This window comes from Corella eumyota, chromosome 2 (assembly GCF_963082875.1).
Source record: "Corella eumyota chromosome 2, kaCorEumy4.1, whole genome shotgun sequence".
In the NCBI taxonomy this organism is placed as follows: domain Eukaryota; kingdom Metazoa; phylum Chordata; class Ascidiacea; order Phlebobranchia; family Corellidae; genus Corella; species Corella eumyota.
This window is the reverse complement of record NC_137491.1, coordinates 864,205-883,789: the sequence shown is the minus strand read 5'-3', so window position 1 is coordinate 883,789 and position 19,585 is coordinate 864,205. Positions and strand designations below refer to the sequence as shown.

Below are 19,585 nucleotides of genomic sequence, written 5' to 3'. Positions count from 1 at the left end.
GTTACGCAAAATAATTGACGTCACAGAAAAACATAAATGTTACGCAAAATAGGTTTCTCACGCAAATTGTAAAAGTTACGCATCATAATTGACGTCACAGAAAAACATAAATGTTACGAAAAATAGGTTTCTCACGCAAATTGTAAAAGTTATGCAAAATAATTGACGTCACAGAAAAACATAAATGTTACGCAAAATAGGTTTCTCACGCAAATTGTAAAAGTTACGCAAAATAATTGACGTCACAGAAAAACATAAATGTTACGAAAAATAGGTTTCTCACGCAAATTGTAAAAGTTACGCAAAGCAAATTAACGTCACAGAAAAACATAAATGTTACGCAAAATAGGTTTCTCACGCAAATTGTAAAAGTTACGCAAAGCAAATTAACTTAAATGTTACGCAAATTGTAAAAGTTACGCAAATTGTAAAAATTACGCAAATTGTAATTGTTACGCAAATTGTAAATGTTACGCAAATTGTAAAAATTACGCAAATTGTAATTGTTACGCAAATTGTAAATGTTACGCAAATTGTAAATGTTACGCAAATTATAAAAATTACGCAAATTGTAATTGTTACGCAAATTGTAAATGTTACGCAAATTATAAAAGTTACGCAAATTAAATGTTACGCAAATTATAAATGTTACGCAAATTATAAAAGTTACGCAAATTAAATGATACGCAAATTAAAATGTTACGCAAATTAAAATGTTACGCAAATTGTAAAAGTTACGCAAAATTGGTTTTCCACGCAAACTGTAATTGTTACGCAATTTATAAAAGTTACGCAAATTAAAATGTTACGCAAATTAAAATGTTACGCAAATTGTAAATGTTACGCAAATTGTAAAAGTTACGCAAATTAAATGTTACGCAAATTGTAAAAGTTACAAAAATTATAAAAGTTACAAAAATTATAAAAGTTACGCAAATTATAAAAGTCACGCAAATTGTAAATGTTACGCAAATTGTAAAAGTTACGCAAATTAAATGATACGCAAATTGTAAAAGTTACGCAAATTATAAATGTTACGCAAATTATAAATGTTACGCAAATTATAAATGTTACGCAAATTGTAAAAGTTACGCAAATTGTAAAAGTTACGCAAATTATAAATGTTACGCAAATTGTAAATGTTACGCAAATTGTAAAAGTTACGCAAATTAAATGATACGCAAATTGTAAAAGTTACGCAAATTATAAATGTTACGCAAATTATAAATGTTACGCAAATTGTAAATGTTACGCAAATTATAAAAGTTACGCAAATTGTAAATGTTACGCAAATTATAAAAATCACGCAGATTATAAAAATCACGCAAATTGTAAATGTCACCCAAACTATAAAAGTCACGCAGATTATAAAAATCACGCAAATTGTAAAAGTTACGCAAATTATAAAAATCACGCAGATTATAAAAATCACGCAAATTGTAAAAGTTACGCAAATTGTAAAAGTTACGCAAATTGTAAAAGTTACGCAAATTGTAAATGTTACCCAAACTATAAAAGTCACGCAGATTATAAAAATCACGCAAATTGTAAAAGTTACGCAAACTATAAAAGTCACGCAGATTATAAAAATCACGCAAATTGTAAAAGTTACGCAAACTATAAAAGTCACGCAGATTATAAAAATCACGCAAATTGTAAATGTTACCCAAACTATAAAAGTCACGCAGATTATAAAAGTCACGCAAATTGTAAATGTTACGCAAATTTTAAAAGTTACGCAAATTGTAAAAGTCACGCAAATTGTAAATGTTACCCAAACTATAAAAGTCACGCAGATTATAAAAGTCACGCAAATTGTAAATGTTACCCAAACTATAAAAGTTACGGAAATTTTAAAAATCACGCAAATTGTAAATGTTACCCAAACTATAAAAGTCACGCAGATTATAAAAGTCACGCAAATTGTAAATGTTACCCAAACTATAAAAGTCACGCAGATTATAAAAGTCACGCAAATTGTAAATGTTACCCAAACTATAAAAGTCACGCAGATTATAAAAGTCACGCAAATTGTAAATGTTACCCAAACTATAAAAGTCACGCAGATTATAAAAGTCACGCAAATTGTAAATGTTACCCAAACTATAAAAGTCACGCAGATTATAAAAGTCACGCAAATTGTAAATGTTACCCAAACTATAAAAGTCACGCAGATTATAAAAGTCACGCAAATTGTAATGTTACGCAAATTATAAAAGTTACGGAAATTTTAAAAATCACGCAAATTGTAAATGTTACCCAAACTATAAAAGTCACGCAGATTATAAAAGTCACGCAAATTGTAAATGTTACCCAAACTATAAAAGTCACGCAGATTATAAAAGTCACGCAAATTGTAAATGTTACCCAAACTATAAAAGTCACGCAGATTATAAAAGTCACGCAAATTGTAAATGTTACCCAAACTATAAAAGTCACGCAGATTATAAAAGTCACGCAAATTGTAAATGTTACCCAAACTATAAAAGTCACGCAGATTATAAAAATCACGCAAATTGTAAATGTTACCCAAACTATAAAAGTCACGCAGATTATAAAAGTCACGCAAATTGTAAATGTTACCCAAACTATAAAAGTCACGCAGATTATAAAAGTCACGCAAATTGTAAATGTTACCCAAACTATAAAAGTCACGCAGATTATAAAAGTCACGCAAATTGTAAATGTTACCCAAACTATAAAAGTCACGCAGATTATAAAAGTCACGCAAATTGTAAATGTTACCCAAACTATAAAAGTCACGCAGATTATAAAAGTCACGCAAATTGTAAATGTTACCCAAACTATAAAAGTCACGCAGATTATAAAAGTCACGCAAATTGTAATGTTACCCAAACTATAAAAGTCACGCAGATTATAAAAGTCACGCAAATTGTAAATGTTACCCAAACTATAAAAGTCACGCAGATTATAAAAGTCACGCAAATTGTAAATGTTACCCAAACTATAAAAGTCACGCAGATTATAAAAATCACGCAAATTGTAATGTTACGCAAAAACTTTACAAAAGCTAATTTTTTAAAATTTAACTTAACGGTAAAACTAATTAGATTACGTCGTTATGCTTGGTTGAATTTTAAAGAGAACGTAACACTTAAATATTTGTTTTTTATTTTATACAATAAACCATAAAATAATAAGGTTAATAAAAATTATTTTAGTTATAAAACAAAACAACTTTAATAAAAGATAAATTATAGGCTTAAATAACAATTTAATTACCAGCAGCGTGGTGTAGTGGTTACAACATTTGCTACACTACACATGAGGTCGTGGATTTAATCCCCACTGCTTTCATGCTGTAGCGCCCTTGAGTAAGGCTCTATAAACGGTATGAACTCCTGCTGAGTCAGCACTTAATCAGCAGCATAATTATCAGGCAATTATAATCTATAATATCCCAAACTCCAACAGGCAACTCGAGACTGGATCGGAGTAACAGTTGTTACTCTTTACATTTAAAACCTAAACCTTTAAAATTAAACTCCACCTTTCAAATCGACGGAATCGTGCGTTTACCACTAAATAATATAAACCCAAAACTTATTTTTTTTACATACAAACAAATTTAAAATATTTTTACCGAAATTTTCCGCAAAAAATCGTTTCTCAATCACGAGACATTAACACGATCAAAATTTTAGACTTGCAACATAGAGGAAATTATGACGTCACAGAATTTGTTAAATACGATTTTCGTGAATTAATATTTTCAATTCCGCATTTGAAAAAATTTAACGAAAAATATTTTACAGTTTCGCCCAAAAAATCGAAGATTCCGCCATGACTAATCCGCAACATTATGACGTAACAAAAGGTTAAAATGTTGCACCGGTTGCCGATGAATCAGATGTTCAGTTGCCGACGATGAAGTGTAAAAACCAAAATTTGTTTAAATACAAAATATTCCAAAAATTGAGATTACAATACGAAAAAATTAATTTAATTAACTTTTAATTAACCTAAATAAATTAAAGTTTAAAGTGCTTCAGAACTAATTAAAAAAATATTTTGCGCAATATTTAATTATTTTTCATCTCTATTACGTCATAATATAATCAATTATTTTATTTTTGGAATTTATTAATAATAAAAAACTTCTCAAATAAGAATTAATCGATAAAAAATAAGCTTGATATGAGAATGAAGATGCGTATTTACAATATATACGATCTTAATTTAAAATTATCCAATTAATTTTTAGTAATTAGAAATAATAACTTTGCAAAAATTTAAAAATGAAATTAGAAAGTGTAAAAACTTTCAAAACACCTTAAAAATTTAGTTGAAACAATTCAATTCCGCCCACGAGTTAAACAATGTGCGCGGGGGTATAGGCGAGGAATTTAAACAATTTGTTGACCAAAATTTAAAACTTTAATTAAAGTTTTAACAATTAAATTATTTTTAAAAACTTAAATATAAAAATTTAGCATCAAAAAATATAAATAATTTGAATTTTGTTAATTTTTTTATTTTTATTCATTCGTATTTTAATCGTCCATTGTCCTTTAATCGGAAACGATTGTTAAAACAAATCCTATTATTATCTCTGATTGTTTTTATGCATATAAGAATTGTTATTATTACGTCACAACGTGGACAAAAAGGTTAAATTTAACAGTTGTTTATTTTTTTACCTGCATTTTTACGCATGATAAGTTATATAAAAATAGGGACAAATTTGCAATTGTGGTTTCTTTTCCGGGGTTAAATATAAACTCGAAAACAAATAAAAGGATTTAACTAAAAATAAATCAGTTTTTTTCGCTAATTCTGCGAATATTTTTTTTCTATTTTTGAAATATCCGGTTAGTGAAAAACATTAAAGTTTTGAGCTAATATTCAAATTTTCTTTTTGAAATATAATTTAACAAAATAAAACATTGAATCTATATTTTTATATAGTTTAATAAACTTTAAAAAAATTAATTCACAAATACATATTATTTAATTAAAATATAAATCGAATTTTTTTACAAATTCGTAATTTAAAAAACTTTTATAATTTGCGTACAATGTAACACACCTTACTTTAAAAACAATTGTGAAAATTTAAAACAATTTTGAAATCATAATGCAAGATGTTTAACCACGTGTTCGGAAATTTTAAGGTTGTGTAGGGAGCAAAAAAACCCCAAAAAATCCCCTTTTTTGTTAGTATATATAACTTAAAAACTTTGCTAAAAATTATTTTAAGTTTTAAGTTTTACAAGTAAGGTTAAAATGATCAGATCTGGATTATCGGTAAGTTAAATCATAATAATATAAGTTTATGACGTAACAATAGTAATATTATGAATGTTTTAGAATGAAATTCTTTATTTATTTAATTTTTTTGTTCAGTTAGTTTAAAGACTAAATAACTATAAGATTCAGAATATTTAAAAATTATAATTACCATACGTTAATTAATGTTAAATAAATGATTTTAGTTAAATTATTGCTAAAAAGTCATGAAAAAAAAGGTTTAAAAATGAGTAACTTTAAAAATGAGTAAAAACCAGTTTATTTTATTAAATTGCAACAATTTAGTCATCGTTAAAAATTTCGTAATCATTAGAATTAGTCAGTTTAAGATTCGTCACAAGACTATATAACTGGGTAAAATTTCGTCAGCAACCCCGCTTTGTGACGTCATACTACGTTCACAGTCGAGTGAACACGAAACTAAACACGAATCAGTTTTTTCGATAAAAATAAATCTGAACTTATGGATTTTATTTTTTGGGGTAATTTTTAATAAAAAATCTAATTTGGGATGTTATTTTTGTTCAATATTTGAAAATATTGTATTTTGGATAAAAATAAATCTTAAAAAAAAAAATTTTAACCCAAAAAAACTTTTGCAAAATATTAAAAATAAATTTTAAAAAATAAAAAAAACTTTTTGTAAATCTTGATAATAATTTTATCATAATAAAATTCTAAAAAACGTCACAAACACAACCTCTATGACGTAACAAGAGAGGGTTCAATTGACTGCATTGTTGCGAAACAAACACCAACAAGCGTAATTTGTAGCAAAAATGCGCAGGTTAGCTGGGTTATATGCAAATTAACTTAAAAACGAAATCGAAAATCGCAACATAATATGACAAATACGTATAGATTATAACGTAACAAAAAGTCGCTCGGTCGTCGAATTCAAATGTGGAAAAATTTATGAAAGTTTTTCCCAAATAATTCCTAAAATTTCCACGAATATTGCACCACAAGTTAAAACAATTTTTAGTTTTCAATATTCGTTTTTTTTTAGATATTTTATTCTGTTCCCCCAAGTTTTGTAAATTTCAACAAAAATTTTTTATAATTTTTTTTACTTTAGATTTTCGTTGTAACGATTATTCTGGCTGTCAATCAAACTCAACAAAGAAAATCTGATTGGTCACAAGCTACGAACTCGATGACGTCACAGCACAAAAGGTAAATTGTTACGTCATCAAAATTTTCGTTTTAATTATTACAAAATTTTTAACTTTTTCTTTTTTACAAATATTATAAAATTCGGGTAAAATTTGAAATTTAATTTTAGAATAATCGAAAATTTTTGCAAACTTCGACCAAATTCAGTTAAAGTTCACGAGGGATTCGTAAGATATCAACAATTCACATTTGAGTGCCAAAATATTAACAATATTATGTCATTCATGACGTCACAATGCCCTAGAACGTGCACCAATCCGGTCACGTGTACGTCGCTCGACAGAGACACCTACCGGGTGGTTAAAAAAACGAAAATAATTCAATTGGTGACGATAGAGGGAGAGAGATTCAACATTAAAGTTGTGGATCGTTGTGTTTGTGAAGCTAAGAAGAAATGTAAAGCGAGAAGGAGAAGAAAGAGAAACAGAACAAAACGTTTGTGAACGATATAAATTATCTGTATTTAGGGATTGGTGCTTTTTTTAGAAATCGAGTAGTACTGAAGTACGGGATGCGGGAAATAACGAGGCTGTATGTAAACGTTAACAAAAAATCGCTGAATGCGGAAAATGACGGAATTTTTATACCCTTCCCTAATTTTCCCTTGCGATTTTGCATCAACCCTTAGTTTTTAAAGTCAATCCCGCATTATCCCTTAGCTCTTAAGAAAAATACTGCATTCACCTTGCAGTAAAGAACATAAACGCCGATCCGTCCCGCATTCTGCGATTTATGTTAACGTTTACATAGGGTCCCGCACTACCCGCATCCCGTACTTTAGTATTGTCCAACAAAAATGATCTTGAAATTACATTCATTGCCATTTTAAATTAAGGTTTTAAAATGTAGTTTTGAATGGATTTAAAATTTAATTTTGCTATAATTTGCAGTTTATTTATGCTTAAATGTTCGCATTTCTTGTTCAAATTAGTTAAATTTTTGTGCTTATTTAAATAGGTTTTTCATTGTAAAATTAACATTAACTTATTCACTAATTAACAAATTGAATTTCAAATTTTCAGGTTTTTACATTTTTTTAGTTTTGTAAAAGTTTTGTTTAAAATTCAATCCAGTTTTTACGTTTTTCAACTTTAATATTTTTTTATTTAAATTATCTGTTAAAAAAATTTGCAAAATTTAAAAAAAATTAATTTTTTTTACATCTTTTAAATATTTTTTTTCAATAAAATTATTGGATACTTAAAGTTCTTGTTATACAAGTTTTAAATAAAATAAAATAATTAAAAAAAAACATAATTATGAATAATAAGTAAGGTGATGTGACATCATAAACCCAATATAATATAATACAAATGACAATTATTTGAACAAAGATTTTAAATTCGTTGGAAATCAACCAAAATGTTTTCTAAAAATAAAAATAAAATTATGACAAAAAGCTTTCACAACTTAATTAAAGTTTATAATTGCCACACCACCAAACTTAAATAAAACCTAATATAAAACACCATTTTTTCAATTCCCACTGCAGGCACTTAGTTTTACTTTAAATAAACACTTTTACATCAATCAAAAAAATTCAATCAAAAAAATAACAAGTTTTTTAACATCAATAATAATTTGTGAACTTCGCTTAAAATCTATAAAGTTGGATTTTTAAAATAAGAACAATCAATAAATTCAAAAACTCACCTTTTTACAACAACATTGGAGCTGCTGTTTTGTTCCTCACTTCCTTTCCACAAAGAGCTTCAACTAAACTCAAAGCAAACTCAAATGAAGTACCAGGACCTCTGCTTGTTATAATATGGTTGTCTTTCACCACATTTGCTTCACTGTATTGGTATCCTGATACCAAAATAAAAAAACATATGTTATTTATATTCTGCATAAATGTTATTAAATAATAAATGTAAGTTAATTTTAGCAGGATAATTTATAGTGTATAGTAGATATTATAGTCTAAAGTAGATATTAAAGTTAATAAACCAATTGCCAAAAATAAGGATGAAGTCTTAGAGCATTATTGTTACAAGTCACAAAAAACACCAGACTCTCATGTAAAATTTCATGCCATACATTGTATTGTAATTAAAAATAAAATGTTACAACTTGTTAAACAACCAGCCATAAAATCATAAAAAAATACTTTGTAACAGGCAACGTTTTTGCATGAACCAACAAATCATTTTAAATTATTTTAGAATTGTGTTTGCTTTAGAGTCCTAAACTTAACTTTATAAAAAATTGTAAACTTAAAGTTAATGTGCACACAAAAGTTTTGTAGGAAATCTAATATGATTTATTATCCCAATTTTTGATTGCCTGGGCCATTTTTGGGTAATTTTTTCTTCAAATAATGGTAAAAACGATTCACTAATTTAAAAAACTGATGCACAATTAAAAATTAAAATATTAAAATCATTACCTTCCATTTTGTCCTTTAAAGCTGGGTAAGAAGTAACTTGACCCCCAATGCCAACCCCATGTGATTTAAGAGCAATGGGGCCCGCACAAATAGCCCCAATCACCCTTTTTGCTTTGTCCTGGTCAGATAAAATTTCTTTTACTTTCTCGGCCTAAAATAACAAATAAATTATTTTGTTAATTTTGACAAAATTTAAAAATGTATTTTTTTCATTTATATAATTTAAGATTTTATACTTTTTTAAATTCAATATTTAATAATAACAATAATCTACTTTAGCCATAGCAGTTGCCCCTTGTAGACCTCCAGGTATTATAACAGCATCATAAGGTCCATTCTTAATTGCCGTTCCAATATCACAGTCTGGAACAATCTTTACCTGCCTGCTACATGTGACTGGGTCAGATCCACACAATCCAGCAACTGTTACTTTAACCTAATGTAAAAAACAAGAATTAAAAAAAAAACTTTTAAAAATTAGTTTTTGTTAAATTTTTAACATCCCTTTGCACTTTGTCTTTAACTTAATGCATGCAGCATAGTAAAATAAATAAAACACTTGGTTTTACTAATTTTTTTATATTTAGTTATCCTCAATAATCTGACAATGTTGGAATTTTGAACTAAACATAGAGTAACATCAGTTATCCTATACTAGTCTTGTGTTGACATCACAGATTATATTTGCGCAATAATTAAACTCCTAATAAAGTGTTAGCTCAGCAGGAGCTACCTATAGCACCTTACTCAACAAGGGTGCTACAGCAAGAGAACAGTGGGAATTAAACCCAGGACCCTATGTAGTGAAGCCAAGTGTTTTGACCACTACACCACACTTTCGGTACAGCCCTGGGTTTGATTCTAACTGCTTTTATGCGGTAGATAGTGTTTGTAAACGTAAACGTGAATGTAAACAACAATACATGACTCTAAAATAAAAACAAGTCAGCAGATTAATGTTTACAATTGTAAAAATACCTCAGCTCTTCTTAAAACATCGATGCAAATGACAGCTTCCATCTCCTCCGATCCATCAGTAATTATAACTAGCGCTGTTTTCGACATTTTGGGTTAAAATTTTTAAATTTTTATTTTCAACTAAACGTAAACAAAAACATGTGGGAGAAAAGTATTGACACGCTTGATTTCATTTAATAATGATTTTTTTCTATGTCTTTATCCTCGATGTAAAAAGGCCAACTTCACAGCCTAAACTAACATTTGTAACCCGACCCAGTTTCAAGTTGCCTTTAGCAGTTTGAGATGTTAGATAGATTATAATTTCCATTAAACTGCTGATAAAGTATTGGCTAAGCAGGAGTTTATACAGTTTTAAAGATTTTAACAAGGGCTTTACAGCATAAAAGCAGTGGGAATCGACCCCTTGACTTCATGTGGTATGACAAGTGTTTTGACTACAACACCATGCTGCCGGGATTTCCTTATTTTCGTTTCAGTAGAAATTATTTATTATAGGTTACTAAAAAGAACATTTAAAAAAAATTTTGCAATTTTCAACGTTTTGTAGAATTTCGCCTTTTTTGTATAGCCTATATCTTTATCATCGATGTGGGAAAGTCGAATGCCCGACTTAAACATAGAGTAACAACTGTTACTCAGACCCAGTCTCAAGTTGCCTTTAGCAGTTTGGGGTATTATAGATTATAATTGCCCAATAATTATGCTGCTGATTAAGTGCTGGCTCAGCAGGAGTTTATACCGTTTATAGCGCCTTACTCAAGGGCACTACAGCATGAGAGTAGTGGGGATTGAACATACGACCCCATGGTGGTGTGGCAAGTGTTCTTACCACTACACCACGCTGCCTGTAACTTACTAAAACATAGATTTAGGATCATAAAAGGATTATTTTTACTTATTCTATTGGTGATGAAAAGTAAGTTTCTTAACCAACACACAAAAAAACTTAAAACAGTTTTGAAATGAAAATTAAGCCTTGTATTTATATATCGAGGTTTAAAATTTAATCAATATCTAATTTTTATCTGTACTGTTGACCACATAACTAACTGTCGACCACATAACTAACTGTCGACCACACATTACAAAATACAACAAAAGTTTTTTAAACGCAGATTTTATTCCAACAATTAGTGAACTTTATCCTAAAATTTATAAAAAAAAAATTAAATCCAATAAAGTTGGAAATTTTGGTACAGGTTTTGGAACGCAAAATAAATCATAAAACGCACCAAAAAGTTGGCACGTATAAATAGAACCTTTGAATTTGTTAATGTTTATAGAGCGAAAAGAATCAAAAATGCGACCATAAGACAGAAAAGTCCCATAGCTTCTGATAGAGCAAATCCAAGAATGGCGTAGGAGAAAAGCTGTTGTTTGAGACTTGGGTTTCTGCAAAAAAATTTAATTTTAGCAAAATTTTTAAATTGTACTATTTAAAATAAGGACAGACTTTATAGCCTAATCTAATACATTTGTTACCCCAACCCTGCCCAAACTAACTTTTATTACCCCAACTCAATCTTGAATTATTTACCCAATATTAAATTAACTTAACTATAAACTTATAACTGTTAAATAAACCCAATTAAACTTCAAGGTGCTATTTCGTTCACATGAAATTTGACCAAAAATAAATCACAATTGAAAGTTACTAACCTTGCATATCCGATGATTAAACTTCCAAAAACAGTTCCAATCCCGGCTCCAGAACCAGCTACACCGACGGTTGCAGCACCGGCACCAATAAATTTGGCAGCAGAGTCGATATCATTCTTTGTGGTGGTAGTTTGAATGTTGCGTGCCTAAATCAAAAATAAATTATTTATTTATATAGACCTATACATTATATTATATAATACAAATCATATATTGTTATATATATATACAAAATTTAGTTATTTAAAAACCACTTAATTTAACTTTAGCTTCGTTTACAAGTTTTAAATATTAATCATACTGCAACTAAACAGCCCTAAATTTAATTTAAAATAATAGAAAACACAAGGACCTTAAAATATCAATTAATTTAATATTTGTAGAATTAGTTCATTATACAAATTATTTAATGGCAAAAATAAAAACATAAGTTAAGTTTTAACTTAATACAATCTTTTAATGTTACTTGTCCTTGGATATTAACAACAACAATTTAATTTGCAATAAAAAAAATAGTAAAATACATAAATATTGATCTAAATATAATAATAGTATCAATATACCACAATGTCAGGTCTAAGAGCAGCACATGTTGATGGTTTTAAAGCTCGAAGGCTTCGGAGCTAAATAAAAATTAATAAGATGAGGATAAAGGTTATAACTTTGTTAATAAATGTTTGTTTTTTTAATTTATTCCCAATATGATATAACCATTAAATTTTATTAACATACAAAAATAATTAATAACTTATATTTCTTAAACAATTTTATTAACTTGATAATTTTTAAAACATTTTAAAACTTACGAGAGCTGGGGAAGCAGATGTGATTCTAGTACAAAACATGTTTCTAGATTTTAAATGTTATATTTGCTCTTAAAAATTACAACTTAAGAAACTGAAAAATATAAAATGAGTTTTTAACATAATTTTTACGTGTTATAAATATCTGCAATTTACAAATTCGCCACGTCACTGAAGTAAATAAATTCTTTAACAATTTCTTATAAATTAACAAACTACCCGATTCCTAGTGTTAAAATAACAGCGTTTTAATTTAAAAACTAAGTTATTAAGCTTAGGCAGTTAGTTTTTTATAGACGTACTGTTCGTAAAAAATAGACCAGCGAATACGCGACATTCACACGCTATTATTTATTATATAAGCTAAAAATTAACAAATTGAATAAAAAACATAAAACAAACATTTACAAATTAACAAAGTTTTATATAAAATTCAAGTACTAAGCATTTATTTTATTTGAAAATGAATAAAACAGTCGAAGAACTAAACTTTAAAACTTCCATACAGTTGAGGTTTCAAGGGGATATCATACCACGCATGCGCAAAGTAAATGCACGTGATTGGACTACAAAATCGGAAATGCCGGTGAGCGTGAGAAAATTGTTATGATTTTTACTATCAACCAAATCAGGTTTTTATTCCCATAAAAATTAATAAATTATAAAAAATTATTTAAAAAAATTATCACTGTTATCATTCCATTAAATAAATTTAACTCAAAAAAGTTTAAAAAATTTATCAGCTGAACCCTTAAATCAGTTATGGGTCAGCGGTTACAAAACAACTTGTTTATAAAACTTAAATTTTGAGTTTTTGTTGAAAAAAAATTAAATAAAACTCAAAATGACGCTGGATCATGGGTCTCACGTCAGCAAGAAGCGGAAAAGAAAGGAAAGTGGAGACAGGGATGGAAATCATGAATATCCTGAGGTCGCTTTGGAACAACTTCAAATGAATACGTTAAGGTAAACGTTACGTTTTTAATTTGAATTTTATCTTTTAAGCTGTTATAGTTAATTCAAAATAAGTCAGATATCTATAATCACTAAAAAAAATTAAAATAATTAAATACATGTAAAAGCATATTTTTTTGTATATATTTTTATCTTTGATGTGGGAAGGTCGAATGCTCGACCCAAACATAAAGTAACAACTGTTACCCCAACCCAGTCTTGGATTGCCTGTAGTAGTTTGGAATATTATAAATTGTAATTGCCATCTTTTTAACTTTACAGAAGATACAAAAGATATTTCAAGTTGCAAACTCGACAAGGTTTAACAAAAGCTCAATTATCAGAATCTGTCGGAAAACATTTCCGAAGTATGCAAGTAAATGAAAAGGAGGCTGTTACTTATTTTATTTACATGGTTAAGATGAACCGGAATAGATTGGACAATAAAACAAATAATAACAGTGATGATCCCTATTCAAGAGATAGTAGATCAAAGAGTGACAAATAAAATATAAATATCATGACTTTTTTAAATTCAATTTTTAAAGCTTTGTTTTTTTTGAACAAATGTTGTCCTACTAAGCAAGGGTGAAGCTCAAATGTTAATTTTAATACTACACTACAAGAAGTTGATGTTAAAAAATTCCTGATATTAAGCTTTATCTTGTTAAACTAACCTTGTTTAATATACCTAAGTACAAATATGAAATTTGTGTTGAAATTATTATGAATTAAATTTTTTAGGACAACTATTTTAAAAATTTGTTTAAGTTAAAATAAACTATCAATCATATAAAGTTTTACAGATTTAAAAACATAAGTGGTGTGTTATTGAATTGTAATTTTTTTTCAAAGTTACTTTTGCATTTTTTGAAATGTTTATGTTTTGCAATGCTGTAATATTATTATAGTGTAACTCTATTTCTGTTATCACTTCACATTTAACGCAAGTTTTTTTTTCTTAAACAAAGTTTCCTAATGAAATATTTTATAATTTTTTATAAACAAATTTTAAACTGTTTAAGTTGACTTTACAACACTAAGTAGATGGTTAACATACTTTTATGTTACACATGTACCCTTAAATTATGTAGTGTACAATTAGCAACTATTTAAATTTACATGATAAAAACTTAAAATCTACTTTTGAATTACATTTATGAAAATTTTTTTCCTTTTTTTTTAGACAGAATTTAATTAAACTAAAATAAAATTAATGGATCCTCGTCAAACTATCTCACAATGGCTCGGACATACAATGAAAATTAAAATGACTGATGGACGGACACTTATCGGACAGTTTTTATGTACGGACAACACCCGCAATGTGATACTGGGGTCTGCGCATGAATATTTGCACTACAGCGAGGATAAATGTAAAGAGGAACCGAGAATGTTGGGTCTTGCAATGATTCCGGGGAAATATATTTCATCAATGGAAGTCGATGTTATTTGAGTTTTTTCAGTGTTTTATTATTTTTCTTGACATAAGTTGAAAGTTTATGCAAGGGCTTGGATCACTTCGCATTCCATGCTTTTTAATTTAAAAACAACTTTTACTATTTATAGCAATCAATGGTTAATATTCCAGAGAAGAATATTGGTATAAGAGGTGTTAATAAAAAATGTCTAATTGTCAGTAAAATGTCTCTTTCATTCAAATGAATATTTGGTAAATTGCTTTTAACAGTATTCCCTTAAAATAACATTTTATTAAAACTTTTAATTTAACATTTTTATGTGAAAATAACATATACATAAAAAAAAAGATTTTATGTTATAAAGATTTTATGTTGTTTGAAAAAAAAATCTTATTTGTTACTAAATATTTTTAAAACCTTTCACATAATTTTTTATATTCTTTTTCGTTGTTATATATTTTTTGCTTTTTTATAGATAATAAAAGATTATAAAAGCTATGCATACAATAAATAATTTAAATATTATTTATTTCATTTAAACTTATATTTACCTAAACTTAATATTAAAAAAATAATAGCAAAAACATTTTTTCTACAAAAATTTTTTCTTAATATTAAAACAAGTTATAAATATAGCTGAATAATAATTATAAACAAATCCTTAAACCTGACATTAAATCTAAAAGAATCACAAATAATCTTTGCACAATTCTTTCTATTTATAGATTAAAACACAATATACAGTTTTAACATACAATAAAACACTACTTTATATCCTACAGCTATTATTATTGGCACCTACAATTGAATATACTGCAAATTTAATTAATTTTTCCAATATTATCTGTTTCTATTTTCTATTGGTTTTTATACTTAGGGATGTTTTAGGAGGTTTGTAAAACAATTCTTAAAAACACATATTACATAAAAAAAGAAATATTAAATGCACATTAATTAAAGTCATTTTCGTGCTTTATAAAAACAATTTTTGTACAGGTAATCTAACAAAATTTTTACACAATTTTAATATTTTTCCTTACTTAAAAAGAATTTACTTTTCAGCAACATCATTTTGCAAAACATTTCTTAATAAAAATACATTTACTGCACTAATTATACAAATAAATTAAAAATAATAAAGTATTATTAAGTAGTTAGGTATATACAAATCCATTCTGTTTTTTTAGCTTCATTAAATAAATTTTTAAAATAGTTCACAATTTAAATAATTATTTTCTAATATTAATTAATGTATAAGATGTACCATTATCTAATTGGGCAATTGCAAAGTAAAATAGGCAGTTAAAAAATAAGTTTAAAATTTAAATTCTGTAAATACATTTTGGTTTAAGTAATCTCATGTTAATAGAAGTATTTGCATAAAGCCTTAACTTTAATTATTGTAAGAATGTTGTCAATATAACACAAGTTATTAATATCAAGTTTTTTTTTAAGTAAATGGTTAGTGTATATTTATTGGTTTTAAAATAAAAACCTAATAAAACTTTTAATATATGGTAATAAATTATTAACAGTTTGACCATTTATCCTTTCAGGCAATTTATTCTTTTCTATTTTTTGAGCAAAATGAAACCAATTTTTTATTGTTATAGAAACTGACTCGGGTTGGCCAGTGGATCTTTTTGGTTACGGAATCGAACAGCCAACCAAACCCCTAACATCTAAACAGAAAAAAAATAAGTTAAAAACCTAGGGATAAAAAAATGACAATTTAAAAAAAAAAATTTATTTGTAAAGGGATTTTAATGTAAAACATTTATAAAGAATAATACATAAGTTATCTATATATAATGGAGGTTAGTGGATGATATATATACATATCTAATTTATATAGCATAAATAAAACTGCTGTTTGTGGTGTGCGGGTAAATTATTGCAGACAAATATTAGTTAAAAGTTGCGACCATATTATAACAATTAAAAGATTGATTGTAGGGTTGGCTATTGACCAGTTGCAACAATAAAACTTAAGCAAAAAATAATACCTCGGTGAAACTGAAAAACAATCCAATCCCCCCAGTTGCCTCCAATACTCCACTAACTGTTTGTGGAATAAAAGTTCCGCATAAAACTAATGTGGTGCAGTTTGGTTTCCCGTCTATATCACAGACTCCATTCTGTGTGGAAAAAAATCAGTTTACATATTTTATAAATTAGTTACTTAAGTTAAAAAAGTCTTAAAAAATATTATTTACTAAATCGATAATATGTTTAAAATTTTTTACAATAGGCACGTTTTTCTAAATTTTCGAACAACATTAAAAGTAATTTATACATAATAAAGATTGATAAATAATAACAAAAAAATATTCTGTAATAAATTATTCATTTAATAAGCCGTTTCATAAAAACTTATTTTTTTTGGTTTATGAGCAAAATTTGTTACCATTATGTTACAACCAGTTGTCTTAATACAAGTTGAAAATCAAATAATATTTACTTTAAACAATAGTTGAAATAGTATTATTACCTTTTTGCAAACATCATAAGTGAGTGTCATGTTGTCCATTTCATTCCATCCACAACAGTTGAATCCAATCTCAGCATTTTTAATCAGTTGTTCAGTCAATGATGTGTTGGCGTGCCATATTGAACTCAAAGTTGTTTCCTTAAGTTTGTAAAAATAAATTTTATCTATTTAAAATTCGGTAAAAAATTTAAGCAGTATTTAAATTACAAAAATGGATTACTTTTTAGAGGACCAAAAAGTTTAAGACCATAAAGTAAGAAGAATGGGCAAGTACAGTAAAGTTTTAAGAGCAAGAAAAAATTAATTTAAAATAGGATTCTACATTTTTTAAGATTTACAACATTATTTACAATAAAAACTAAAGTCGAATGGAAATTTATTTATATAAAAAATAAATAATTTAGTTAAATTTTGTTAGTTAAAAACATGTTTTTACTCTTTATAATTTCTTCTTTAAAAAAAAATTAATGTTACTCACCACTTGAGTTTCAGATATAGCAAGACAGGCGATTGAAACTGAAAATTGTATGACAAAAATAAGAAACAAAACTACAATATACTGTAGTTAGGGTTAAGGAAATTAATGATCAATTTATTCAGTTTTAATAATAATTTTAACAAATATGAAACAATTATTAAGTTAAAACTTTCAAATAATTTTTTTAAGACTTACTCTTTTAAACTAAGATGGAAAGTTAACAGTTTTAAATCTTTAATTTTAGTTATCTAAGAGTTTGAATTAATAATTATAAATTTGATAAATTATAAGGATACAAAAAAGAGCAAAACTTGGTGATGTTTTGTGCCAGCAATCAACCCAAGGAATGCAACAAGGAAAAGAAAAACTCCAGATGCAATAATACCTGGAACATAAATATAACTTTAAACAAAAATGTATTGGTAATCACATTTATAAAAAACTGGATTTGTTTTCATAGTTAAAACAAAAACTTATTGGGAATACAGAATTTTTACACTTTATTTTTAATAATAAATAAGAATGGTTGGTTATATAATATTAATGTTTTTTTACTAAATTCTAAAGACGACAGTAATCAATAAGAATGCAAAGTTATCCCGTGAAATTGGATTTACAATTATGTTTTTTATTTTAAATAAAAAACATAATAGAAAAAATTTTCTTTTTTAATTTTAGAGTTACCTCCAACTATTTGAAAAGATGTAATAACTGCTGCAGCTTTGGCATAAGAAGCAACTCCAATCAGTAAAAAGGAGACCAACTAAAAAGTTTAAAGTCCACATTAGGTAAACATTTAATATTTATTTCAACAAGGTAAATAAAACATCACTAATGTTAATTGGTAAGAATATGGTATTTCAAATCTTCAACAAAATAAATTTAAAATTATTTTAATATATAAGTTATTTATAAATTATTTATATCCTTTTGCTTAGGTTATATATAACACAACCTTAAAAATACCCCTTCATTTAGAATATAAACAAAACTGCATTAAAACAATTTATTAACTTAATATGCATCCAATATGTTTAAGGTTACCAAAATAAAACACTATTAAAAGCATCTTCAAACTTAGTTAATACCAAAAATTTAACTCAAAATATTAAAAATTCTTTTATGTTTTTTTTTAACTTCTAAACTTACCAAAAACAAGACGTTTAAAGCTGCCAACGAGTTTTTGGAACAAATAAATCCCCCGCACATCTTCAAGATTGTTAATTATATTTTCTAAAATTAACAACAAAAATTAAAAGTTATATAAACCTGATATAAGTCATCAAATAAAAGTTTTGCTGAGATAAAAAAATAATACATTTTTAAACATTACCATATAAATATGTCAATTCTATAAAATATTAACTTCAGATTTTTATATATATATATACAACAAAATTATAATTTTTATATCCTAACTTATAGTTTTTGCTTTTAAATACACAAAAATATATAAATTAATAAATTAAAAAAAGGTTTATTAAAATTTAATTCTTTTGACAATTTTATAGTAACAATTTTTAAATATTTATATAAGATATACAACTGAATTTTACAAATTATTTTATTGTAAAAACTTTTGAATATTCTAACAAAAGATTTACAAACTTAAAAACAACAAATTTTACACGTTACAAAGAAACCAAAAACAACACGTAAACACTTTTGAAAAGTCCAAAGTCAGCTTTTAAAATATCTAAATAACGTTTTAACTAAAGATAGATATTATAATTTTTAAATAATTGTTCTAAAATTGATTTCTTACCTTTTCAATATTTTCTTTAAATTAATTTCGTACAAAAATCTTCAATAAATCTGTCGCGTGATAGTGACGTCACAATTGTATACATAAATCTGGTCGACACGCAGTCAAGTGCCACAGATTTTAAATTTTGTGGCGCGTGGCACTACAAATATTTTAATTTTATAACAACAAAAACATTTTAAAAATTACAATATTGT

At 26.6% G+C, this 19,585-nt stretch overlaps 5 protein-coding genes across 7 annotated transcripts; 2 read left to right on the top strand and 3 right to left on the bottom strand.

Annotated features, from left to right (window-relative positions):
- The first annotated feature begins 5,232 nt into the window (after nt 1-5,232).
- Nucleotides 5,233-7,354, top strand: LOC145743397 (uncharacterized). The gene is made up of 3 exons (XM_082561347.1): nt 5,233-5,268; nt 6,350-6,447; nt 6,557-7,354. Exons 1-3 carry the CDS (start codon nt 5,248-5,250, stop codon nt 6,888-6,890), a joined length of 453 nt encoding a protein of 150 aa, XP_082417473.1. The 5' UTR covers nt 5,233-5,247; the 3' UTR covers nt 6,891-7,354.
- Nucleotides 7,355-7,533: 179 nt separating this feature from the next.
- Nucleotides 7,534-10,030, bottom strand: LOC145742862 (Parkinson disease protein 7 homolog). 2 transcript variants are annotated; one of them, XM_082560692.1, is made up of 6 exons: nt 9,815-10,030; nt 9,111-9,272; nt 8,837-8,987; nt 8,200-8,256; nt 8,101-8,135; nt 7,534-7,816 (listed from the first exon to the last, which is right to left on the bottom strand). In XM_082560692.1, the coding sequence occupies exons 1-6, from the start codon at nt 9,899-9,901 to the stop codon at nt 7,637-7,639; spliced, it is 672 nt and encodes a 223-aa protein (XP_082416818.1). In that variant the 5' UTR covers nt 9,902-10,030; the 3' UTR covers nt 7,534-7,636. The 2 variants fall into 2 exon arrangements, with proteins under 2 accessions (XP_082416818.1, XP_082416819.1); XM_082560693.1 differs by having other exon boundaries at nt 7,695-7,816; nt 8,101-8,256; nt 9,815-10,029.
- Nucleotides 10,031-10,903: 873 nt separating this feature from the next.
- Nucleotides 10,904-12,434, bottom strand: LOC145741479 (uncharacterized). Its single transcript, XM_082559075.1, has 4 exons — nt 12,283-12,434; nt 12,040-12,099; nt 11,477-11,622; nt 10,904-11,209 (listed from the first exon to the last, which is right to left on the bottom strand). The coding sequence occupies exons 1-4, from the start codon at nt 12,319-12,321 to the stop codon at nt 11,095-11,097; spliced, it is 360 nt and encodes a 119-aa protein (XP_082415201.1). The 5' UTR covers nt 12,322-12,434; the 3' UTR covers nt 10,904-11,094.
- A 631-nt stretch (nt 12,435-13,065) lies between these two features.
- On the top strand, nt 13,066-14,326 carry LOC145742863 (histone deacetylase complex subunit SAP30L-like). The gene is made up of 2 exons (XM_082560694.1): nt 13,066-13,245; nt 13,516-14,326. Exons 1-2 carry the CDS (start codon nt 13,124-13,126, stop codon nt 13,739-13,741), a joined length of 348 nt encoding a protein of 115 aa, XP_082416820.1. The 5' UTR covers nt 13,066-13,123; the 3' UTR covers nt 13,742-14,326.
- A 1,026-nt stretch (nt 14,327-15,352) lies between these two features.
- On the bottom strand, nt 15,353-19,497 carry LOC145742861 (tetraspanin-13-like). Of its 2 annotated transcripts, none has more exons than XM_082560689.1 (8): nt 19,389-19,497; nt 18,773-18,856; nt 18,308-18,386; nt 17,920-18,008; nt 17,624-17,704; nt 17,146-17,283; nt 16,661-16,792; nt 15,353-16,336 (listed from the first exon to the last, which is right to left on the bottom strand). In XM_082560689.1, the coding sequence occupies exons 2-8, from the start codon at nt 18,830-18,832 to the stop codon at nt 16,262-16,264; spliced, it is 654 nt and encodes a 217-aa protein (XP_082416815.1). In that variant the 5' UTR covers nt 18,833-18,856; nt 19,389-19,497; the 3' UTR covers nt 15,353-16,261. The 2 variants fall into 2 exon arrangements, with proteins under 2 accessions (XP_082416815.1, XP_082416817.1); XM_082560691.1 differs by lacking the exon at nt 19,389-19,497 and adding an exon at nt 18,957-19,057.
- Between the last annotated feature and the right edge of the window lie 88 nt (nt 19,498-19,585).